Genomic DNA, 26,926 nt, shown 5'->3' with positions numbered 1-26,926 from the left:
CATAACCGCCACACTGCCGTTGTCAGTTTAAAGTGCTCTCACACAGCTGAGGGCTTCATTTTCCTTTCCCTTAATGTAAACTGGAGCATTACGTTCACTGCACTGAGCAGAGGTCAGGCGCACAAAAAAAACCCCTCAACATTCAAATCTCAAAATTAAAAATCAAATGTGTACCCAACAATTGAATATTCGAATATTCTGGCAGCCTTAATATATACAGTATATAGCTATATACACACACACACACACACACACATACACACATACAGTACTGTGCAAAAGTTTTAGGCAAGTTTTAGGTGATTATTAGCACCTGTTCGGTATCACGGTTTAATCATACACCTGACAATATGCCTACAAACCCCCTGACTTTTGTACCTTGAAGAATTAATGCTGTTTTGAAGGCAAAGGGTGGACACACTAAATATTGATTTGATTATTCTTCCATTCAGTCACTTTGTATTTTGTTAATTGATAAACTTGATCTTTTGACAGGTGTATTTTTGAAAGCACACCTGTTCACGGTAATCTCTGCAGTCTCAACCAGCAGCTACCTAGTGGGAAGGAAATCAATTTTAGACTTCTAAGACCAGTTCTCTGAGTTTCTTTGGGCTATTTTGTCATTTAATAATGTGAAAGTTAGCTGGATTATCAAGTGGGTAAAAAAAAAACCAAGGGCAAGGGCGTCACTTTGTGTTGAAAAGTGGTTAGGGACATAGGGGCTCAGTTCAGGGGCCTGATGATACAAGTAACGATGCTTGAGAACAAGATTTTTAAAACTATTTTGAAGAAATATGAATTGCTGAAATATATGAGCAGGGGTATGGAGGTCCTCCCCCAGAAGATTTTGAGCATTAAACCTTTACTTTCCTGCATTCTGGAGACATTTTCTGCCCCAATTTACATGTCTTTATGTCTTTTTTTTATATAAAGGGTAACAAAAATTCAGCTGGCAAGTGACAATTCATATAAATAAAATTATAACAGAATATAATGCAGTAATCAGCGGCTTGTTTTTTTAAGCTTAAGTTATTTTTTGGACAATGCACATTTGTTTCTTCTATATTTAAATTGAATTGCATGTTTTCTTATTGTGCAAAGACATTTTTATTTGTAAGTTAACATTTGTTGTTGCAAGCTATTTTTTCAGAACTTTTAACAAATGCTTTCAAAATGTGGTGGGGACATGTCCCCAATGTCCCCAGTGTAAATGATACCTATGCCCAGGGGCCAGAAAACCCCCAGGTTTTCTGTATTTAAAATCATTGGAATAATATAAAATTAAGCTAAATGACAATATCAACTGAAAGCATGAGAAGCTACTGCTCAGTCCTGCATTTTCCCATCCAATTTGCTTTTACATGGTGCATATTACTAAAATAACTGCTTTTAAATTGCATATTTGGAGACAACGTGCATTATGCCCATAGAAAACAGGGAATGGCCCCTATGCGGGTTGATGAATAAGGTGTGAGACCAACAGACAACCTGCAGTCTGAAATCATCCAACTGAGTAATAATAACATCAACAGCACCGCAGTTTGAGAAGGTGTGAGAGCTTCAGGTGCAGTCAGCTGTCTGTCCGTCTGACCACATGTTCACAGGCACATTACTGCTGCTGCTAAAACAAGTGCCGGTCAGACTGTAGGCCACTGCGACTGAACCATATATCAACAAACAGCATGATGCTGAGGCTGGTGCCTTGTCCAAGGACGCTTCAGTGGCAGTTGATGGAAAAGAAAATCTTTGTATGAAATCTCAGAAAACTGAACATATACTTTTTTATATATAACGTACTATTTTTATTAAACAAATCTGCTGCATGACTGCATGACTGTCCTAGTAGTGGATAGATTAGCCATGAACGTAGCAATGTCCCCAGCCAAGCACCTTTGTTGCATGTCATTGCCCATCTCATTTCTCTAGTGTCAACTTAGCAATAATGGCACAAAATGCTTCCCAAAGAATCATACTAAAACAATTGCTCTAATTTGACCTTTAATGTTGCCCATTCTACATGTGGCCATCTGTGTGCTCCTGCACAGCTCAATCTCCTCATGTTCCCAAGCACAATCATTTCACTCACTGAAACAAAAGGATCTGTTGAGCTGTGTGTTTGCACAGGAATCAGGCCAGTGAGGAGGGTCAGAGCCCACATCTAACATCATCCCTCCCTGTTCATCTGTTAATTACTAAACGCCTAAAAACTCACAGCAGAATTCAGATCCAGTGAGGATCATTACAATAAAACTATGAATAATGTTTCATCCTTGATGAGACACAGTGAATAAGTGAGACACAGTGAATAAGTGATCACTTATTACTCTGTTTCCCAGCATCTATCAATTGAGCCGCAAACCTCAACCGCCTCTGAGTCAAACGAGCTGAGAAATCATCGTTAGCCACCTGCTAAACTGCAGCTGTGCGCTCCACCGAATCGCTCCAGCAGGTTATAAACATGAAATATGTCTACTAGGGCTAACCCTAAATAGTCGCAGAGTCGATGCTTTGATGGGCGGAGCCTGATTCGACTGTCAATCTCACAGTCGAAGCCTCGCAGTTAAACAAGGATCGTGCCATTTTGGCGATATGGTCTGATTTTACATAGAACTATCAGAGTTGTTGTGCAGAAAACACCACAGGGTATTCAGATCATTTATCACCAATGATGAACCACACAAAGAATATTACATTGTTTTTACATAGTACTTGAAATAGACCCGCGAGGAACCGCAACATGCATGCAGCTGTCGGCTGCATGGCATGTACGGCATGCATGCAAAACTCTGCACAAGACCGGTGAATGGCAGGACAGCAGAGAGAAGTAAGACTCAGGAATATTGGAAATGTACAGTGTAAGTCACAGTGACTAACAAATAGAGACTACAGCTCGTCAAGATTATAGCGAAGCTACCGTGTGTAACACCTCCCCCCCGCTCGCAATAGCCGCACACAAACACGCATACATGATTCGACTATCAGTCAACTATAGGCAAGACTTAACAATTCTGATTCGACTATGTAAATGCTTAGACGGGGACAGCCCTAATGTCTACTTACCTGGTAAGTTCAACTTACCTTGTGGTAATTGCTGTCATTTTTGCCACTACTCATCTTAGGGAACAGGTTATACATGCACTTTGTGAGCATAGATTTCAGGACGTTTAAGTCATTTTTAATCCCCTCAATAGGAAGAATATTATAAGTCAGGCAAAAAGTAAAATAAAAAGGTGCAGTGGAAACTGAGAAATCGGATCTTTTCTAATGCAGATGAGAGATGGTACTCAAATACCAGATGATACAATATCACTTCTCAGCAGGTCTTTTAATGCTTGTGAGCATGAGCCATCATCAGCCTTATACTAATATGACTGAGGAGAGGCGGTCTCCCCGCAGTTCTTAGGCTATAGAAGTTTACAACAAACACACATTAACTGTAATATAACATATGACTCCACTCAAGTTGTTGTTCCACCTATATTACTGGCTCAAGACATTTTCTTCAGCCACATTATTCTTCTCTTATTTGTGACAAAAGGGACATTAACCAGTGATTAGCGTTTTCCTTAACAGCCTATCAGAACTCTCCTTAAAGAAAGGGGCAGGAAACCTAAACTGCCCCACACATGTAACCATGGCAACTGACCTTGCTCTGTGTTTAATTACCTTTCATCAAAGGGATACTCCTTCTCACGCCCCGCCCGGTGTGACAAAATCCAGGACACCAAGGACAGCCCTGAACTTTATGTAAACAAAGACTGCTGTCTCCAAAGACTCAAAGCATTAACTGTTTAGTTAAATAATCTTTTAGTTACTTGATTACGTTTGCCTCTATTTGAGTAGTTATGTTACCATGTTGTTGCTATCTGTTGTTGATATTATTGCTGAAAAGAATCTAAATAACTTTTGCAGTGTTTTAATTTTCAGTAAGGTTAGGGACACTCCTTCATTTTTTGTGTAACCAATACTTGTTCACAATACTTTCTCACACAATTCCTTTAGAAATGATGATAAAGAAATGTCATACTATACTCTATTAATTGCCAGCTTGAATTTAAGGCTAAATAACTAAATTTCCCAGTTCCTAAGCAAAGATTGTTTTAAGGATTAATCTAAGCTGTCGTCATGTAACCTGAGCTCCCCCAAGTGGACGAAATAAGTATTACATGCCATCATTCTGAAATGCTAACCTTTTAAGGTCTAATTACTGACAATTGTTTTCCTGTTACCAAATGCTTAAACTTAGAACGGTACAACCGTTTGACCATTGAGGTTTGATTGTAGGAAGATATTTGATTATAATACGCGCAAATAGATTTTGTTTTCCTTTATAGACATATTAAAAGTTTAGAATGACAGTCCCTCGGGAAACCGGAAACGGCCTGCCCTGCGGGAAACAAAGGTTTCGCGTGAAGCTACACACGCGAAGTGCCGCGACATCGATTTTTTATTTCCAGCAACTTTACTTGTTTTATTTTCTTTCTTTTGTTTTGTTAAAAGTTATCAGTCCATTAAGTTACACTGGTCTAATTCAAGAACGACCAAGTTCCCTTCTAAGCTTTTTCGTCGAGCTAACTTCACCGAGGTCAGACCCAGCCACGGGGTCTCGCCAGCGGCAACAAAGGACACCTGAAGAACAGCCGAATTGCCAGACGAAGGATGGCCAACCCTTGAGGGTTTTTCTTCAATCAGACACGGAGAACCCCGGAGAATTCCCTAGCAAAAAGCCCGGAATCGGGCAGCTAGCGTGGGACCCGTGCAACAGGCCAAGGCAGGCCGCCGACCTACAGTAAGACCAAAACCCTACATTCTGTAGTCAGGGATGTCCAATCATTATCTTTAGTCCAGCATATGTAATCCCTGAAACTCCCAGACAAATTTAACTTACGCACTTAAAGCATAAAGCATGTGAGCAACAGCAGGGTAACAAAAAAACAAAACATGGTCATTATAGGTAAAACACACGAACAAGGATTTTCCCCTCACAAATGAAACATAGTCTCCTGGGTCAAGTGAAGATCGCAGCATAATTTCTGAGAAAAATCAATACATTGATAGATATATATATATAAGTAAATTAGTGCTGACCTTTTTATGTACAGTTTCTGATTTCTGCCTGTGACCAGCTGCAAACTATCCACTCCACAGAAGGAGCATGGTTTGCAGACAGTTGTGAGAGTGAATCGAATGGTGGTGCAAATTCATCAAGAATTTTCTAACTTGCTAACATTTGAAACTATATTCACTTGCACATAAATACAGGTATATAGCATGGCGCAGAGAAGACGGAGAGAGAAGAGGAGCATGAGAGAGGGAAATTGTGGCTAGTTATCATGTTCTCAGCCAGCAAGAATGTTAGTGATTAGCTCCCGGGCTACAGTAGTTCGCCTAATCTCAGTAGTCAATACATCCCCAAGCTTCTAGCACAACTAAAAGCAAACATATGGTAATATACACATGACATTACCTGACATATCTTCACATCAACCAAATCAAATACATCAAATTTAACGCTTAGCTTCCTAGATTTTTAGGTCGATAAAATTTTTAGGCCCAGAATTTTACAAAACATGAACATGTTTTAAGTCTTAGTGGATCGATGAACCACATGGTAAAAATGACCTTGTTAGAGTTCCTTTACATTAAAAGAAAGAAAAGTATGCAATGCTCAATCACATCAATACTTGACAACACTTTGCTGGCGTCATGAGAAACAACAAGCCAGAAAACGTTGGACATTGTGCCTTAAACAGCTGTGTAAGGAGGACAAGACTTCACAATATGTCACTTTGTGACAGATTCAAAAACCTGTCATTAGATTACACACATACACACTGTCTCCATGTAAAAGTGACATGTCAGTGATGTGCTGAATGAGATTTGTATTGTTTACGCATGTTGACAACAGCATATGGTTGGTAACTCACCTTTGAACTTGTACCTTTAAATGAGAACAATTATTAATATAAACTACAAATTTACAATGATGAAACTCTGTTTCAGCTCAATAACTCATTCCTGAAGATTACAGCATTCTGCTGCACAACCTGACATAAACAAAACCTGGCGGCATCAAGGCCATAGGCAAACAGTCTGGATGTTAGAGGTGGGAACCTCTGGGTGCCACCAACATTACAGTCGTCTGGGTACAGGGGGAGGAAGAGGGGGGAAAATAATAAAGCATGGCATGGAGGACAGGATGGAGAGAGCAGAGGAGCGTGAGGGGGGAAATGTACAAATACTGATAACAGCAGAGCAAATTGGATTTGTTCTAGTGTTTGGGGTAATTGTGCTCGGGAAGAAGACAACAGAGCGCATCCCTGCGATATCGTCGTGGAAACGCCAAATCATCTGGACTAATGTGGATCAGAAAGTGTGATTCATCATTGATGAAATGAGCGATTGCCAAGCATGACGCAAACATGAAACATAAGATCATTAGTGACACAATGGCTTCAAACAGTCAGTATCAGCTTGAAATCTGATCTCCCATCTAGTCTGAAATACATTCACTCACTGAGCAGGCACATAAAGGTTTGATCTGCTGCTCTCTGCTGTGGCTGTACTGCAGGTCACAGTGATGAACATGTTGCTGCTCTGATTTAGACAATATTGTAATAAGTTCAAGGGGCAACAAGTAGGTGAAGTTTGTGGTTGCTCTGACAGGTTGATGTGTTTGAGCTGGGCACAAGAACTGGTATTTTATCTACAGTTTTGTCCTCAACTGAAACACCAAAGCATTGGTCATTCATTCAAACATTTAAAATGGCCTATGTTCAACCTTAACTCAAAGTCCTCTTGTTCTCTTGTTGCAGAGTTTTCAACCATTTTACACAGTCAGCAGATTGAGTTTGCTCAGTTGACATTGAACTTTCCATTGTTCTGAGCCCTTTGATGACTTTTCATCAAATGTAAATGCTCCGTATTTGTATAGCACCTTTCTAATCTTTTCGACCACTCAAAGCACTTTTACACTACATCTCCATTCACCATTCTCACACATTCATTCACTGGTGGAACAGTCACCATAGGCAATTCGCGATTCAGTATCTTACCAAAGGACACTTCGACACGCAGCCTGGAGGAGCCGGGGATTGAATCTTCCAATTAACGGGCAACCCGCTCTATCTCCTGAGCCAGGTTGATTCTTAACATTGAAAACGAAACATTGAAACAAAAACAAAATATTAAGGTCCACTTATTTACTTGTTTATATGATCATCATACGTCCTAGGAGTTCTTAACAAATCCTAAACATTCTCGGAATAATGGCAAGTTTGGACAGCTACAGTCCTACAACAACTGAACAAACTTGAAGCTGACGATGCGATATGGGCGAAAGTTCCAGAATAATCGAGAAGGAGGACCTTGAGTTAAGATAAAACATAGGTAATACAGTCAAAAGCAAAACAAGCGAGTTAGTGAACTCTCCATAAAGCTCAATGTCTGTTCAAACCTCCCTTGATGCTGTGTAAACGATCAATGCAAAGTGACTATTAGAGAACTGGATTCACTTGCTGCCAGTGTGTCCCAGGGGTCACTCCCGGTACTGCAACAAGACAAATCCCCTGGGACCCATGTAGAGTTTCCCCACAGACTGCCTTTACAAAGAGATGTCTGTAAAACTGTAAAGAAGGTCACTTGTTAATTCTTGTATTATTAATTATTATTAAATTATTAATTTCATTTTGAATCCATGATGGTTTTCTATTTGCAAAACTTTACCAGAGCACAGAAAATGAACCAAGCGGAAGAAACACTAATGAGCATGTGCATGGGGCCACACGATGTTGAAGCAAACCAGGAAGCACAGGCCTCCTCCTTGGAGCCTGGTATCCAGTTTGTATAACACATCCATGAGTGTGATGCTGTTATGGAGCTGTAAAACAACCAGGGAGGAGGTCGGGGTGGATGGATGGGTCTACAAAGCTTGTGATTTTAAAAAGCAACTATGAACAGTTATTTTAGTCATATTAGAACATTTATTCTGCTAATTTGGGGAAGATGTAGTCCACCTAGAATCCCTTAAAAACACATTACATCCTGTTACATTATTTAGCAATAAGTGTACATTTTTGCACAGACTGAAATACACCGGAGGACTTCATGATGTCACTTATGAACTCCTGATCCTCCATCATGAAAGACATTTTTCTGCATAGATAAGTACTTTTGACAGCTGGTCATATACTGTCCACTCATCAAGACGAGTCAGAGGTGAGTCCCAGCAGAGGGGATCAACAATCATCATCAGACCCAGCAATCGATTCAGCACTATTCGATTCTAAAATGGCATTATCAATAAGGAAGTGTTTGAAACTCACAGATGTCTATTCTGTTTGAAAATCAGGAAGATAAACATCTGTGGATTTACAAGAAACTCATGTCTACAGTTCCGTTTTTAATAGTCACATGCAGGATCTGGCAGCAGACAGTAACTTCCTCGCAGCAGCAGCAGTGTCACCTTGGCTCAGAGCCAGCTCAGTGGGAGTGACTCCTAAATGAACATGTAACTTCAGACTGTCAGGGCCACTGCATGCTCTGCTCTCTAACAGCCAAACTGGTTCTGGTGCCGGAGATATACTACCACATGAAGAGATAAACCAGAGCTAAACCTGACTTCAGGCACAGGCTTCGGGAATAAACAACAGCTGTTTCTCAGGTATATGAGAGATTCAGACCAGCTGCTTTTTGTTACATGTGTCATGTTGAAGCATACAAGTTATATCCAGATGAACTGAAGGATGTTGTGCTCCTTTATGGATTGAAAAATTTTCCTCTAGGCTGCATGATCGCACTTCTGCTGACATGTTTATCAACTACACTCAGGTAACTGTTAAAAATAGCAAGCTTGTCTGACTTTGCAGCTGATTCTTACAGTAAAATTAGGTTCTCCGTCACTTTTTCCTTGGTATGGTTCAGCAGAGAGGAGGCTGACAAAGTCCCCCAAAGTACATCCTACTGTCTGTCAAAACAAAGTGTTTTCTGATCTGCCCCCTATTGAAATAATTTATCAGTGCCTTTCACAATATTACAAATGACTTAGTTAAGCATTTTCTGATCTACAAACTCTATATTAAAGCAGCATATATGCAGCATATACTGATGTTTTTGGCCACATGGGGCAGCACCACATGCTGAAAACACATTACTAACATATCATCTTATAAAGTTGTTATGTTGAATGTGTTAGCTTCACAGCAGCAACTGTAGCGACAGTTTGCTAACCCACAATTTAGCTAACGTTAGTTACATTACTTGCTGTGTCGTTGTTTGCTCTATATCATGGTGTTTGTCATGGTTTTGAATTTCTCCAAAATCGATTACTCTACCTTTAAATCTGTCGGTCGATCCAACAATCCACCCTGAGGTTTTGTGGGTCTTTAACAACAAACAATTGGAAATGTTAAAGAAATTGACTTTACAAAACACATACTGTATGTCTCTGTTTAATGTTAATGGAGCATGTTTTATTCAGTTTATTATGTCATGAATTATAGTACATACGAATATTACACATTTATAGTTAACAGAGCCCACACCTTACATTTTATCTCTCCGTAAGCCACCACTGACTCTCCCACTGGTGCAACATTTGTAGAAAATAAATGGCATTACTCTAAATGACCACAACCACAGAGTCCATTAGGAACCCTGAACTGAATCCACAAGTAGTTCACATAAACAGATTGTTATGGCAAAACTCCACAAGGTGGACCTTATAAATGAGACTGTTTTTGTTCACTGGAGTCGTGTGTTTGGATCTATATGAAACAGAAATCCCCAGACTTCTGCGTTGCCAATATGCTGGATGGATGTTGTGGATGCACTAATCGACAAGGAAACAAGCCTATGCTGTGTTAGGTCAAGGATTCCCTACAAGGTAAACGTAGCAGTCGAGCGCTGGCAGGGACCTGCCGGTTTTTAACGGCGGAAATATGGCAGCGGGTGCTGTATATGGATTGCAAGTGCCCCAACACGTTTGTGTCCATGTCTATGTTTTTCTTGGTATGAGAGATGATCCAAATAAAATTTAACAGCTTTTTCAGCGTCTCTACAAGGGAGTCCGGTGTGAGCCACTATCTTGGTCTGTTGTTTTTCCCTCCAGGTCACTGCGCATGTCACGTGACTGAAAACTATGAACAGCGCAGTCAAACATTCCACAATGAAATAAAAAAGTCCATGGCATTGACGTACAACACAAACATTCATTTAACAACTGAATCTGGACGTTTACATTTATATATAAAAGTCCTGCACTCCAACAAATGATGTTTTGGTTTTGTTTGTTTTTTACTTTGATTTTCAAACAGCTGTTAGTTTAAATTTATTTTTGTTCCATTTAGTGATTATTTAAAATCAATTAGCAGCGTCTTAAGATGCGTGTAATCCATCACAATGAACATCAAGTCTGTATTGGTTTAGTTTGGTCATGGTAACAATACCATGTGCGATAATAATGTTCGACTTGAACGTCTAATGTCTTTAAAGTATTAACTTAATGCAGACTTGATGTCTACTGCGATGAATTTCACCACTCAAGCAAGTTTGAAGAGTTTCATACCGTAAAGAAAATGAATGACAACCAATGGATGTCTGGAATAGCAGACAAAATACACAACAAAAGGGTAAGCTGTGATCTAAAGCATCGGTGATATGTGGTACATTGAGGTCTCTATGTTCATTTACAGAGGTTTAAAATGAAATTCTTTCAAAATTTTCACTCTTTCAGATATTGATTTCCTGCTGAGACTTCTTAAAAGTCAAGTAAAAACACATTTGTCCTGCTGATGTGCTCTTGGCAAGGCATTGAGCCCCGCCTGTTTTACAGCCTCCAACATACAATATTTTGCACAAGACTGCTTGAAGCAAAAAATATTCATAGAATACCTGCCACGGCTTTGTTGAAACATATCATTCACCATCTCACTGTAAGATTACAAAGCCATCAGTTTTGGCATGAGAAATCAACTCAACACATCTGAAGAGTCATCACATGTCTTTCAGTGACACTGAAAGCACTGCCACTGTGACTGATTGGATGTTGGAATCGAAGTTACCTGAGTTACCCTTTAACCTTTAAACGCACCATCTTCAATTCACGCTTGAGACCCTTCAAGCGTGTAGGAAATAAGGTCTGAACAGAAGAGAGGATGGGTTCACTTTATCAAAACTCTGCTGCTGTTGGATAAAAATGGCAAGTCTACAAAAATATGTGTTTCAGGAAGAAAAGAACCACTTGCGTAGCTTTTTTGCAGTTTTTGGTAACAGGGATGAAACTGTCAGCTACTGAACAACAAGCTGAGACAGGCAACTGTCCTCACAGAAATACACTTTAACTCGTCTCAAGGCTCAAAAGATCATAAAAGTCACTTATATCACAATTTAATCTTTCAACTCAAAGATTAAAGATAATCACCAGAACTGCAATCATGGTATTTTTCCCAAGAAGGGGGGAATGTGAGCTTTAAAATGCAAACTGTTCCCTTTTGCCTCATCTACTTGTAAGCTCAATGAACTCCTCGGTTTTCCAGGCTCGTGCACCGCAGCTAAATGACTCTTGCCATGTGAGATCTGTTGCCGAGTGCTACTTAGATTTACTAATTGCTAATGAGTGCTCATAACCCCTAATGAGCTGCACGCAGCGCTTCCATTTTCCTAATCCACTATGTCTGTTTCATCCTGCTTCTGTTTGATCAGGGCATTTTTATCCATAAGTGGTGACTCCCATATCCATCAGGAAGCCAGCGTCTGCATTATTGAAATACTTTCAGTGAATTTTCAGAGAATGCAAACAAGCCATTCTCACAGACTCACACATACCAAAAGTAACACTGGTAGTAGTAGTCCCATACATACACAATACCAGGGGAGAATGAAAGAGAAGGCAGAGAAGAGAGGGATTAAAAAAGTATTTGGATGTTTTAGCTGCTGCAGTTGTGTTCCATTACATATTCTAGCCAAAATTTATGAGATGGTGATACAGACCTTTCCATCTGAGAAGAATCAGCAAGCGATGTCAAGAAGGTCACAACCAACTAGGCATGATCTTTAAGTCCTCTAAGACCACCTCAACATGGCCGTCAGTGGTTGAGGGACAATCATTTTGCCACATACATTTCAGAGAGTATTAAATGCCCTGCCAAAAACATCGTCCAGCTGTAGACAGAACAAAAACATAAAGACCAACTTCTAACTCAGCCAAAACAATAAGGTACAGAATGTTTCTTAACGAGGAAGTTTTAGGCTTTTGTTGATTTATTAGTTACATTTCTAACCAATTTCCTCATGCATTAACAAAACAATTCAAATCAAGGACGAAACAAGGACACATCAGCAGGGCAAACGCATTTCTTAGCCTAAATGACTGTCTCCACTGATAAACCGCCTCTCTCTCTTAATTAAATACTCTTCAGTCAAGGTCCAGTTACTAGCTTAGCGGTTGAAAGCTCCAGAAGAAGCTAGTAATTGGACCTTGACTTAAGGTTGTTTTTTTAAACTACTGTTTCCTACTGTATACCTTTACACACAAACATTGTCTTTATCAATAAATATTTAATTACTAGATTAAAAGATTTTTTGTTTGGCCTATAAAAGGTCACAAGTCATAAGTTTTGCAAGTCCAAAGAAACATTGTTTTCTGATATTCTTATAATGTATAGTTTATAGTTTATAATGATAACACACACAAAAAAAGCAGCAAACCATTACATTTAAAGACTAATCTTTGACTTGACTAATCATTTCAGCACTAGCAGTAATCTTACTAGTGATGTGGTCTCTGTCCATGGTGCTAAAATCTCTGCAGTCCAAAACGCACCCTGAAGTTCTCAATAATTCTCCTCAGATAGCTTTTTAAGTTAACATATTTTTCCACACTTTGACAACATCACATTTATATACTTTATTCTGTATGTGTGTATGTGTGTGTTGTAGCTACAAACTGAGTGAAATACTCACATGGCTGTAGTGTTACATCAGACGTAAATGTCATTTGGTATATTTAAAACCTTTGGGACGTTGACTAGAATTTAAAATATGGTTCAGTCAATACAGGAAGTAAATACTTGAAGAAGATACATACATAAAAATGATTGGTCTTAGCCAATATAAATGCACTTTGGCCTGGTTACTAATTCACTCCAATTAACCAATAAATGTCAGTCCATGTCATAAAGGTTTTGTCACAAAGCGACAGAGTGAGGCATGACAGAAAACCAGCATGACAGACAAAAGAAGCTGATCCACCTTTTAAATATTAATTCATCTATATACAGACCTCATGTCAGGGGCTGTGGCTCAGGATTACCTCAGAGCGGGTTGCCTGTTAATTGGAAGGTTGGCGGTTCAATCCCTGGCTCCTCCAGGCTGCGTGGCGAAGTGTCCTTGGGCAAGATACTGAACCCCGAATTGCCCCTGGTGGCTGTTCCACCAGTGTATGAATGTGTGTGAATGTTAGTTTCTGTTTGAGCACTTAGGCTCAGTGTGTGAATGGTGGATGTATTGTAGAAGCATTTACATTCATGTTCTTCAGCTGGCTATAATATCAATGTATTGATCATTTTAGAAATCAATTTGTAGATTTCTTCAATGTGTTTCGTTCTTCAGACTTCTTATTATGAATTTGACCGTGTTCCTAGATCTCAGTTATAAACTTGGCGAGTACAATATTATTAATGCGGATGATGACAAGAAACGAAATGACAAAGACACAAGTAAAAATATAAGTTGTCATAACCAGAATTAAGGGGGGAAATGTGTATCTCTGCAAAGGTCCGTGCTGTCAACCTGCCATCAAAATGCAACCAGCATCAAGACCGCCTCGAAAATGACAAAATCCACCAAAAGACAAATTGTACAAAACTTCTAATCTAGAATTTCTTTTGTTAAACATATATATGTGCACCATCCTGGTCTAAAACTGCACCTGTGTCACTGTGGCAGTCTGGGGTGGGGGGCTACAAGAGAGACCAACATCCTTGTTCCAGCAGGATGACACTGCACGTCTGACATTAATACAGTGAGCCTGAGGGGTTAGACAATAGCCTCAACCTGCAGAGGCGCGTGTAAACCTTCAAAGTGAAATCTGAAAGCAGGAAAATCACCCACACTGACTATACAAGGTTTTTATCTGTTGGCCGTGATGTGAAGCTGCTGCTGATGCTCTTGTTGCTGTTTTCTGGTTAAAAACAATGACATCAACATTCTGCAGATGTGAGGGGAGAGACGGGCAAAAGAGCACTACATGACTATCAAAGAGAGAGAGAGAGAGACAGAGAGAGAGATGGGAATAATTCAGCCATGCATTCTGGGAAGGAGCCATCCTGTCAGGCCTGTCTGGATGCCAGGATGAGGCCAAGGTTCACCACTGATCTGCCACCAAAACTGCTGATGTCGAACATCTCATGTTTCCCTCGCTCACCCCCAAATCGCTTCGTTTCGCTCTCTCTCTCTGCTTTCACACATGCTCGCTCTACCTGAGTGTCAGCCTCCACTGCAGATATGATTTCAATCTCTCTACAGTGTTGTTATGGTAACCAACATTTTGGTACTACAGTGCTTCAGTCCTGTAACGGTAGCGTGGATGTGATATTTCTGCAGCCTGATATTTCTGCAGCCTGATATTCCCTCACTGTGTCACGTCCACAGGGCACACACATGGGGCTGTAAACTCTTAAAGAAGAAGAGAAGTTATTGGAAAGTTGTTCTCACTTCGTCTTGTAAAACACATAATTCTGTGTGTTAATTCTCCCCCGGAAAGTGGGCGGTCCACCATTTTAGAGAGTGTATAATTTTACTTTTAAGTAGCATTAAAGCTAGCTGGATAATTAGTAAGCATTTCATTTGCACATTGAAATCCAAAAGAAACGTCTCCTCATTAGCTTAAATGATTAGGTTGCATTCCTAATTTACTTTACTAGCCTCAGCATCTCCACGGTCCCCACCAGTTTTATATAATATAATTTAATTTTCAGGGTCTAGAGTAAATGTACAGGACAGAGCTGTACACGAGTTTATTCTAAGCTTGTACCTGATGTTCTCAACCTTAGACAAGTAACGTTAAATAGTAACGACATGCAGTTAATAAATGTTACTTTATTACTAATTTAGCTAACGTTACACAACAGCCAAAAACGTGCTGTACAGGGGAGATGTTTGCTAGCGCTAACCGCCTTCACTTTCCAGCAGTTGGGGAAACAACAGACATTAATTAACAGACACACTGTGACCTACACTGTACATACTGCCAGACTGACAACGCCAACTAATATTATCCTCCGCTAAATTTCACCGTCACTTTCTGCCCCTTGCTCTCTCTCATTGGCTGGCCCATACATTCTCTACGCACACACACACAGGTTAAACAGGGAGCCAGTGTGCTAGAGAAAATCATTAGTTGGGCATTGCATAATGGCTAGGGGTGTGAAAACACACTTAGTCTACATGACTGTCTCGTTAGACAAGACGGTATATGATATTGGGATCATAAGAAAGAGACAATATTTTAACACTACTTCAAAGAAACCTTCAGTGAGCAAATATATGAGTGGAAAAATAGTCTTTTATTTGACTGAAAGGCACAAAATGCAAATCAATGCAGGTGCATTGTGATACGTTGCTTACATATTGTGTCTTGTGTGTCACTCTGTCGCTGTTTTCGCTGATGACACCGCTGTAATGCTGATATTAGAAGACAGTCGAGATCTCGACACACCCCTGCACTTTAGATGCAGGTAACTATGTAGTTTTATTTTAACTAACTTATATACAGACGGACGGGGGGGGCAAATGAAAGGAAAAACCTGAATAAAAGAGTGGAGAAACATTTCAAATGTTTCAGTGCATCAAGGCTCACTGGAAGGTTTGCATGATGGACTTTACAGTCACCAGATCTCAACCCAGTTTCACACCTATAGAAGATTTTGGAGCAAAGTGTAAGACTATGCTCTCCACCACCATCTCCATAAGACCAAAAGATATAAACTTTCATCTTTCGATCTATGTAGTGATGTCTTTTTGTTCTGTCTGGCTGTGTTTGTGTTTCTTTCCATTTGCTGTACTCAGGTTTCTCTTGATACCTGATTAAATAAATAATGGTATAATGATGGAATATCTGGTGAAGGAATTGTGTTCATCCTTCCAGAGTTCCACAGACTTGGCGTGGAGCCCTGAAGCTGTTCTTGAGGCAAACATAAATACATTATTCCCTAGCAGCACACCTGTGTTGTTAGCTGGTGGCTAAGTGTTCGGGCAGCTCAAACAACCCCTATCTATTGTTTCATGTTCTACATCATATTGCCCAGTCCTAACAGCACACAAATCTTTGATAGGACCCAGTGAGTCCACTTCAATGTATGACAATCAGGTTCCCAGAGCTGCTGTTGGAGCTCTCTCTCAATCCTCTTTTCACTTTATTGAAATTTAACAGATCCTCATTTTGCCTGGGACCCTATGAAACCTCCTCTGGGGCCGTCGGTGTTTCCTGAACCCTACAAGGGAACTACAGTGATCCAAAGTCATATAGCTGATACTTAAAATCCCTGTGGGGAAGAGAGGACTGCCAGATTAAATTAAATTATTTGAGTTATCAGTCAAACTGCCAGTCTGTCTGAAGAAATGTTAAATAGACGTTTTGACCTGCTGAATCAATTTAGCTTTAGAAAATTCAGAATTAAAGTACCACCAGTGGAGGAATCAGAGTTATTTTGGGAATCAAGGCCCAGCAACGAGCACTGCCCCTCTTACTTTACAAGCTTGTACTTGAAATACATCTTTATTTTTGTATGAATAGATTGTCTTGTTGATTAAATTCCAAGACAGGCCCTGGTGCAAATGTTTCTCAAACATTTCATGTTCACTTTGGTTCAAATAAAGCAGCCTGCTGCTGTATGATTTCTTGGAGTTTTAATATGTTATATTTTACACTGATTTAATGATATTCTGACAATACGACATCTCGTTCCACCTCTTCATACATCAGTTTTTTCTTATTTCTTTATCTCAGTCCACCCATCTGTTTCTGCGCTTTAATCCCCGTCCCACTTGCCTCTCCCTTCCTATACATGTGTCAAGCATTGACGTGTTGTCTATGCATCATAATCTGTGGGTGAAGAGCGTGAGTAACGCTTCCCCTGCTGTCAACACAAACCACTGAAGTGCCCTTGAGCAAGACACTTAACACCCAAAGAGTTCCAGTAAAGCTGAACAGTGGTATAAACTGCAGCAGATCTGTTGTGGTTTATTTTGACTTTGAATTCTCCTGCAATAAATTTATTTATATAAATTATTTATTTAATTATTACCATTTTAAAGTTCCAGCTCACCCTGGTTATAAAACCTACATACATTTCTACCTCTAGAGGTATCTTGCGGTGCTGACAGTTTTTTGGGTTTTTTTATGTGGCAATGCCAACGTATAGCCAGCATAGTACTTTTATTAATTTTGGCTTTGAACCCACATCCAGTCATTTTGGTTGGGGGTTGTGCCCAAACTGTCAGAACCTATGGTCAAAACTGTAACCTACTTAATTCAAACTTTTTTGGCTTGTAGCCGCAGGGACAGGACATGAATATGTTTCACTCATTGGCTTAATTTACTAACGGAGCATTTCACTTTTGAAGAACAATGTGTGATAAACTTACAGGATAGGATCAAATTTTGTCTTAAAACAATGATCAGGTGTCCAAAAATTATATGATCCCTTCTTAATGTGCATCCAATGTAGTGATAGACCAATTAATTGGGCCAATATCTGGCATTTTGAGATAATCGGCACCGGTAGCAGCTGCAGCTGATTAGTGAAAATGTTTATTTCGATACATATTGATTTTGAATATATATACAGTATCGTTCCTGAAAACGCGCTTCTCTTCTCCCCGACAGCGAGCTGACACACACACCGCTGCCGTGCCCACACAGCCCCGCCGCCTGTCACTCACAGCGCTTTCTTCTGGTCTCATTCACTCCGTCTGAATCACGTTTTTTTTCAACAAGCCCCGTCCTGGCTAGTACTTGTAGCGTGTGATTGGATGCGGGCAAAAGATCTAAGCAAGCCCATAAGAAAGTGACGGTACAGAGCGGTGCTAACAAAAGAGCAAAGCAGCTGCAGGACCGACACACCATCCTCGATAAAGAACCTGGAGAGTAGGAAATGTCTCCCCTTTCAACATCACTAAAGTGTGACATTTATAATTCTCAAAACTAAGCTGATCCCCCTTAGAGCTGTCAGAGGAATCTCAGACAGAGTTTCAGTTGATAGAAAATACTTAATATATAGTAAATTAACTGATGCTGTTCTGCTTAACACACAGTACTGTTAACTTTTCTTACTAAGATAAGTTAATAAGATAATTCAGTAATTATATTCAGGTATTTAATCAATATTGTGTCAATTTTCCCCATGGTATCGAATATCTATATTTTTCAAGGTATTTTATTGAATTTAGAAATTCCAGTATCGTGACAATACTACAGCTGAAGGACGTCACTTCTGACAAACTGTACCCCACTCTCCCTTAAACACCAGTCAAGTTCTGAAATCTACAGCAGAACCTGATGCATGTTTCTATTTCATCCATTAATAAAACTTGGAATGGGTTTTTTCACAGAATGTGGGCTGTAAATGTTGTCAGTTTCCCTGCCTTTATGAAATATGTTTGGCTTAATCTATGACGGATTTCACATTTAAGCTTTTTATTTTTATATACACAAATTGGAATTGGTTTTTAAAAAGTTTATAAATTTATAAAAAATGATCTCAAAACCTCATCAAATAAAACCAAAATGACTATCTACACAAACTGACACCACAAGAGTTCATTTAGAAAATGTTTTGTTTAGAGGATTTTTTTACATTGGGGTGAACTGACACAATTATTCAGAGGTTTAGTGATGTCATGAATCTCTTTGTACAAGGGTTTTGCATTAATGTAATTTAATCCATCAACATAGATGCAGGAAATATCAATACACACGCACACACACACTCTCTCTCTATTTCTGATTTAAACAAAGCAGCAGTCCCTCAATTCAAAGCAGAATTCCCTCAGTTAACTTCTACCCTGCAGCTGATATCTCCAATTGATGACACTGAGAAGAGTTCGCACCAAACCCAGCAGCAGATGAATATGGACAGGACTCCATTCTCCACTGAAGCTGTTTCTTCATTTTGTTGACATTTAATTTCATGTTTAGTGCAGCTCTGACACCAGCAGCCCATATGGAGCAGCCATATTGGAAGTTGCATATGTTGTGCTGCAGAGAATCACGCGTGCTGTCAGTCGAACACGAGACACACGATGAGCTGAAGGATGAGTCAGTCTGATCAGAAAGTGTTTTCCACTTTCAAGTTAATGAGCAGAGAAGGAGAAAAATAAGCTGTTGTGTCGATCAGCAGGTGAGAAGAAGAATGTGTCTCGCAGGGTTTTTTTGTCCTGACTTCAGACTCTCAGGCAGAACTTCCTAACAGGCAGCTGAGCCAAAACCATCTGTTAGGACAAAAATAACCAGGAAGACTTGGCAAAGTAGACCTATAAATGTGGTGAAATTAAAAACTGACACTGGAGATAATAAGCTCCAGTGAGAGTTAAGTAAGCCAATCGCTTTTTATTTTTTCTAAATTCAGTTTGTAGGGGAACCTTGCTTCCTACCATACTGTATATAAATCAAAAGGTTCCTTTTAGGTATTAGAAAAAATGTTTAGTTTTAGTCATTTTAAAGACAGTCAATAGGAGAAGATTTGTAGTAAAGCCAACATGTGTTTAACCTCCGTTCTGATTACCTATACTGTGTTGCCGAACTCTTCTCATTTTCATAGTTTTCTGTTTCTGTTGTCAAAAAATGACAGCGATTTGATAAATACTACCAGTTAACCAACATTCTAAAGCTGCTGTACCTCAAGGTCCAAGGTTTTATTTGTCATTATACAACTAGGGACTTTTTTAGTCCCGATACCGATACTTGGGCTTTGGGTATTGACAGATGCTTAGTAGTGATCCAATACCTGTGTAAAATGAACAAGCTGTATTCGTCACTGTGAAGAAGAGACTGGGAATCATTATTTCATGTGGAAGGTTACATCAGGCTTGATCAAATTTTAAATAGCTCCAAACTCATGACCCTTTGTTTTTAGCTCCCTCCAAGCTATGCTAGCTCTCCTAGCAAAATGTTTAGATGTACTGGCTGATGCATTGTGTAGTACGAGCATATTTGATCATTTAAAAATTGTGGAGATTCGAAAATCTTATTGTTGTTGTTTCTATATTTGGGAGAAACAAGTTTTTTTATTCAAGACTGGCAACTAAACTTAATATATCAGCTGACATGATGTTTAGAGAAAACAAAACACTTTTTGATTTGATGAGGAAAATAACGATGATTAAAAGTTTGTGACTTGAGGATAATTGAGAGGATTTTAGGATTCGCTCCTCTTCACAATCGCAGGGGCGTTTATGGTCCTTCATCTGGACTGAATTGTCTGGTGTGTGTTCTCTAAGATTAAAATGTTAAAATCTGTGGTATCTCACATTTTTAAAATCTTTTTTAAAAGATTTGAAAATCCTCAAGTGTGCACCAGGTATAAGATAACTAGTGACTGAGTAGGACATTTTGCAGTTAAAAATTAACTAAACCAGCTGATTGTAAGTTGGGAAAGAAAGAAGACAGCAGCTAAAAGTTTGTTCATTATGACTCTAGATGGTGAGTTTGAAACTCTGGCAGCTACAAAAGCACCATTTGGGACAACAGTGAATTTTGAGAAGCACAAGCTCAGGAAAACAAACAAACTATCGGCTGTCGTTTTGGCAAAGGACAAAGCAAGATGTCAAAATCACAGCATCAGACAGGAGAGCTGAAATGTATCCAAACAGCTCTGAAAGAGGAAAAAGGTCGACAACTATGAGGTCCAGACTGAGAATATTAATTACTGCTTCATGACACAACATCATCAGTTAGAAACAGACAGACCGTCCAATCACCTCTCAGACCTCTGAACGCACCAGCAGTGATAATCAGATAGAGTGTGAGACTATTAATTACCTGCTGCTTTATTAAATCACACCCTGACTGGATGCAGCTGGATTCAATACTGACCAATAAATTATCACAGCAAAATGAACTTGAGGAAGTGTGAGTGACTATATGACTGACAATGAAACCTGACAGACCTTCATGTCTCAGACGCAGTGAAATCACATTTTAAAGGGGCTATATGTAGTTTTTCAATGAAATCTAATTTTTACTTCCTTTTGTCCATGGACTGTAGTTAGAAATGAAGCACACACTTGTTTTCTCTGTTGCTTGCATTAGTCACTATTCTGCTTTTAATGTGAAGGTATCAGCTCCCGAGCCTCTCACCTACTACAGTGACATGCAGTCCACCATGAACAACTGGCTCCCAGCACAATACAGACTCCAACATAAACTCCATGTAAAGATACAAAACAACAATAAAGGCGTATGTGCTGAAGCCCATCAGGCCAAACTGAGTTGCTAATGTTATCCGGTGCAAAGCTGTATCGCTTTCCACATGACTTCACCAGCTAATGCAACCCTGTGTACCACCAGTATTATGTCAAAGTGTTGATTTAGCCTGCAAGAAAGGATGTAACTGTAAAAAGCAAATGTGGAGCGATTTGTTTACCAGCCTGTAGTGATGTACGGCAGGGCAGCCAGCTAACGTTACATCAGCTGAGACCTGCCGCTGTTTGCTTCGTAATGTTCAGTTTAGATTTATTGCCGTTTTGCTGATACTCAGGTGCACAGCTTCTCCACCTCTCAGTCACTGTGACTAATGTGACCCACATAATATGCAATAATAAAGCATACTGTAAAGTTACTTACTGCAGTCTAACTGTTATAAAGTGTGGCAACAATCTCATTTATAATATTCAGTCAAGCTCACTAACCGTTTTATTATCATCTAAAACATGTAGCTGTTCTCACATTGCTGAGCCTCCGGTGAAAGATTTACAAAAAGTAAAGTTAGTTACTGAAAAGCAGACAGGCGAGCTAACAATGTAGCACGTCGGCTAAATGCAGTAAATGTACCATTATCATGTAATAAGCATGGATTAGTTCGACCTGCAGCTGGTAAAAATATTACTGTAATGTTGCAGTGGGAGTTTCCCTGAGTTTCCACCATGTTGTGTGAAGCTGTCTCCCTGTCTCTCTATAGTCGCTATCACACTGCCTTTTTTCGGGAGTATTGTGCCAATATGCGACTCGCTGCGCTGTATGAAAGGTACAGAGCTGGTGTTGATCCGCCTCTGAGATGGGAAGTGGCCGCTGAGAACCACATATTAGTAGATTAATTAGGTTTAGGCAAAGATCATGGGATTGGGTTAAAGTAAGTAAATTACGTAAGTCACGTGACGCAAGACATCTACAAAATGTTGTTTAACTTAAAACATGTCAACTTTGACTTTCTTCCACATGGGAATAGAACTTCAGTCTCCTGAGTGAAAATCCTGAGTTTAATTGACACATCCATCCACCCCTCCACCTCCTTACACAGACTTTGTCGCTCTTTATACTAGTGGTCGAAGTTGCTGCATCATCGACCGATATGGCTGTTTCTCTGGAAAGGACGGGCTGCAAAGGGGCACTCTATCAATTTAATAATGCACTTCCATGAAGTTGGAGGTTGTGCGAGAGGCATAATGCAACTGGATAGTGTCTTTCTTTAGAGCCTCCCTGCCTGGGAAACAGCTACATGGACGTCTTTTAAACTCCACAGCCCCATTTTGCAATGTAGACTTTCTGTTCTTTCAGTCTCAGAGTCCAAGCTAAGATTTTATTTTCTCAGACCTGACAAAACTCTTTCAGAGCCACAGAAGGTAATATATAAACTGCTTTCACAGGGTGAGAAGGACTAACCATGATGAGAGCCCCTAATTAAATAATCTTTTTCCTTTTTTCCAAAAAGAGCCATGACAACTGGGCAAACTGGACCAACAACAGAGTGAAAATGGTCAACTACACAGTTCATGTTCATGTTGTTATTAATCAGACATTTCAGAATTTCCAAAATACATTTGCACAACTCCTTGAGCTGATGAAACCCTTTGTAACCTTGTTTTATAGTCTTACAAATACATGAGAGACAGGGCAGCTTTTCTCAATTTCTTACTAGCAGTTTACAAAAGTTTAAAGTTAATTATCAGGTTACTGTTCTGAAAGTATAAGATTTATTTTCTTTTATATTGCAGTAAATTACAGTTGGAGATATGACTTTGAGCTCAGAATTCTTTTTTGATGTTTTACAGATCAAATGAAAGGACTACAACATAAGTGATAGTTAGACTTCTAAAAAAAAATACTAAACTGAATCTATATCTAAACTCTATTAACTTGCAAATGTGCCTTCTTGCAGTGTGACTTCACTGGATAGATAAAAATAACTAAAACTCCACTAAACTCTGTTTCAAAGCCAAATATGCAAAAGGACACAGCAGGAGCAAATCCAAGACCAACGTTTCCTCTGAGCTGCCAGTGTGGTAACCTACTTCAACAAAAAATATCACACTGATCATGCACCACGTTTCATCAGCCATCTGTTGGAGCTCTACTTATGTAATTTTGGTGGGTTTAAGTGGTTTAACTTTTGGAAGCACAAGCATTCACATGACAAAGACAATACACTATAAAACATCTGCAGCTGACACCACAATTCAAACTAACAGACAACTGATATTTGCAGGAAAGTGTTCAGCAGCAGAGATCCTGACTGTGAGGTTGCATAACCCAATGAGCTACAGTGACATACAGCAGGAAACTATTCATTTCCAACAGCAATATTAGGTTATAGCGTCACTGGATTCCCCATCAGTGGAGTACCAGCTCTTGTTAATGGACTGAAAATTGCTGCAAATAAGTTCACTCATTCCAAAGACTCAGACTCTGCAACAGTCAAGTCTTTTCCTACTGCTGGTGACTCCCAGCAGGCCGAGGAGGCTCTCACTCCTCAGCTGCTAGTTTCACCTGAGTAAGCCATTATTAATCACCGCGCACAAGTTGTAAAAATGCTGTTTCATGTACTCACACGAACGCGTGGTAGAGCAGCGCCCATCCTCTCGGCCTCTCCAGCGCGTCATAGAGCAGGTTCTGGATCCTCCTCTTGCGGATGTTATTCCTCTTGGCTGGCCGGGTGTAGTTTAGGGGAGTCTTAGCCAGCAGCCCGATGCCGATGCCCTGAGAGCCCCGCTTGTAGTCATCCCGGCCCGCAGCCACCAGCAGCAGGGCGCCATCCTTGTCCGCAACCCCTGTGCCTTGGTCCAATAAGTCCCCGGGAGGAGCGCCGGAGGTCTTCTTGTGCTCCTCCGAGCCGCTAGCGATGGTCCTGGACCGGAGCCCCATGGTCAGTGCTGAATGCCCGGTGTGGGCAGCATGCCATGATCCGGGCGATGGATCCGGAGACACCCCCTCCTCAGCCGCGGGTCATTTAAGGATGTGGTCCCCGGCGCGAAGGGAGGTGCTCAGCAGTCTGACTGGAAAACAGGGAGGAGGAGGAGGGATGGAGAGAGAAAGAGCAGAGGAGAGAGGGTGTTACATCCGTTATTTTTGGGAAACCATCGGCATCTGGTACATTTTTGGGCGCAGATTGGCGAAAACCGGCAATAGTACATCAACAGGAATTATGCGTAATAATCGCAACAAAAGCAAGAAAAAACACGCCCTTATGTTAAAAACACTATGAGGAATATTACAGTGATATGGAGGCGAGATCACCACAAAGTAGGATAAACTCACTATATAGCACCACAGACGCGTTTAGAGTTCTGTTTTATATGAATATTAGATTTTACGCGACATGAGGCGATCAAACACCAGTCAATGTATTGCTGAAGCCTGTCAATCAATCGATCAATTTAAGATCCAAAAGGGCATCAAGCAACAATTGCCCACTTGCCAAACAACCCTCTCCTAGCCAAAACACACACACTCTGGAGAGACAAAGACCTGGCATTACGCTGCATTCCCCCAAACACAAATACATCACATAAAAGAAACCCAAGGGAGGAAAGCAGCTCTCTGCAGCCACGCCGAGCCCTACCAGCAGCGCTTCCCGTGCATGGCTCGTGTCTCCGGGGCTTCCAGCCTCCATCCACCTGCAGAGGAAGCGGCGCGGGTGCTGAGACGATGGCAGGGTGGAGACGGAGGGTGGCGAGCAGAGATGCTCCGTGAAGGAGGTCGATACTAAAACTAAAACGGAGGAGAAGCAGGAGAAAGGGAGAGGATTGGCAGCAGTAACGCAGACGCGACGTGCGCGCACACTCACACTTACACGCTGGAACGTGTGCACGCGCAGAAAGACACCGTAGGCGACACCTTGATGTGGGCTACTGAGGAGGAAAATATGCACGTTCACAAGGACAGATATGAACAGCCGCGCAAACGAGAACTTAATATGTACAGTCATGCACACGTGTACGCGCGTGGTTGTCTATGCATGTGTATGGACACATTACTTGATTTAATAGACACCTGAACATATTAATACTCCATTACAAGATCTGCATTAAAAGTAAAAGTGCAAAAATATTATTAACAAAATTTAGACAATCAAAAAGTAAAGTTATTATGCAGATGGGCCCCTGTCAGACACTACTGGATCATTATTGGATCATTATTGTTCATGCATTAACATGAAGATGATTGTTGGTGGTGGAGGTGAAGCACTTAAAACTGCAAATATGGCGTACTCTTCGGTAGTTTGATCTGGTACAATCCATCATATTGTACAAGCTGATTATATTTTCTGTTCAAAAATCATCGCTCAACTGAGAAGTGAAAAACTAACTTTAGTCTTCAGATAACTAGCTGAATAAATAATATTGGCCTAATTGTTTAGGTAAACAGTGTTGCCAGTGTAGCTTCTCTCTCTTCATGTAATCCCAGACAGACAGGATGATGTTGAGATCAGGGCTTTGTGGGGGCCATACCATCACTTCCAGGACTCCTTGGTTTGGGGTCATAGTCATGCTGCAGAATACATTTGGGGCCCATCAGATGCCTCTCTTATGGTTGTACATGATGGATAAGTATCTGCCCGTATTGCTCAGTATTGAGGAGACCATTCATTCTGACACCTTGAGATTAAATTTCACATAATTTTCTTTACTAAACTCTGTAGCCAAACCACATGTTCTAAACAACACGTCATCATACATAAACCAAAAAATAGGTAGCAAATGACATATATGACCATTTTCTAAAAGGCTAGATAAAGATTGTGGTTTGGGTTACAATAATGTTATTTACCTTAAAACTCAAACAACCTTGGTCTCCTGTGTGAAACATCCATCCACCCAACCACCTCCTTACATGGACTTTTTCACTCTTTATACTACGTCACATAAATTTTGAGTTCAGACTGTGTTTGAAGAGTGTTGGGAAGTCGCAGAGCTCAGTGAAAAGATCGGGATCACTTTTATTTGGTCCTTTAAAGGGTAACAACATTCAGCAGGCTTCAGTTTATTTCTTTGAGGATTCTGGAAATACCTTCAGAACATAAGTTGTTAAACAACCTTCAAAGGTGGCAGGTGATTTATTTTTTGAAGACTCGACTGTGTAATAGTAACTCATGAGAGGCACAAACAACCAGGCTAGGTAGACTGCTGCTTCTACTGGTTTTATATATTGTATTTTTAAATTCTACTTTAGACTCAGCTGCCATCTGTTTTCCCAAACCTCTCCCACAGACTCATCCGGCAACACTAAATCCTCAGAAATATCACACACTGGAACTTTAATATAACAACAACAACAATAATAATAAGTAATATAAATAATAAATAAATAATAATAAAGCACACTCTTACTCCTAAAAGATACAAATATTCCACTAAAATTTAAAAACATAAATACTATTTCTCTATCAATCTGGGGCAACTTTTGTATTTTATGTTGAATAAAATTCAGTTTAAA

At 40.1% G+C, this 26,926-nt stretch overlaps 1 protein-coding gene across 1 annotated transcript in view; it reads right to left on the bottom strand.

The window, feature by feature from the left end:
* The window catches only part of LOC119901659 (potassium voltage-gated channel subfamily KQT member 3-like), a 55,076-nt gene extending 29,827 nt beyond the window's left edge, over nt 1-25,249 (bottom strand). Inside the window, exons 1-2 of the mRNA XM_038717228.1 lie at nt 25,053-25,249; nt 24,042-24,486 (exon numbers count right to left, since the gene is read on the bottom strand). Of these exons, the coding sequence (XP_038573156.1) occupies nt 24,042-24,355 (314 nt within the window). The 5' untranslated portion in view covers nt 24,356-24,486; nt 25,053-25,249. The remainder of the gene's footprint in view (nt 1-24,041; nt 24,487-25,052) is intronic.
* Nucleotides 25,250-26,926: the final 1,677 nt, after the last annotated feature.

The sequence above is a fragment of the Micropterus salmoides genome, unplaced genomic scaffold, assembly GCF_014851395.1.
Source record: "Micropterus salmoides isolate LMB-PRFRI ecotype aquatic unplaced genomic scaffold, ASM1485139v1 Ms_hic_scaffold_14, whole genome shotgun sequence".
NCBI lineage: Eukaryota > Metazoa > Chordata > Actinopteri > Centrarchiformes > Centrarchidae > Micropterus > Micropterus salmoides.
Note: the sequence above shows the minus strand (reverse complement) of the source record. Positions and strands in the feature narration are given on the sequence as shown.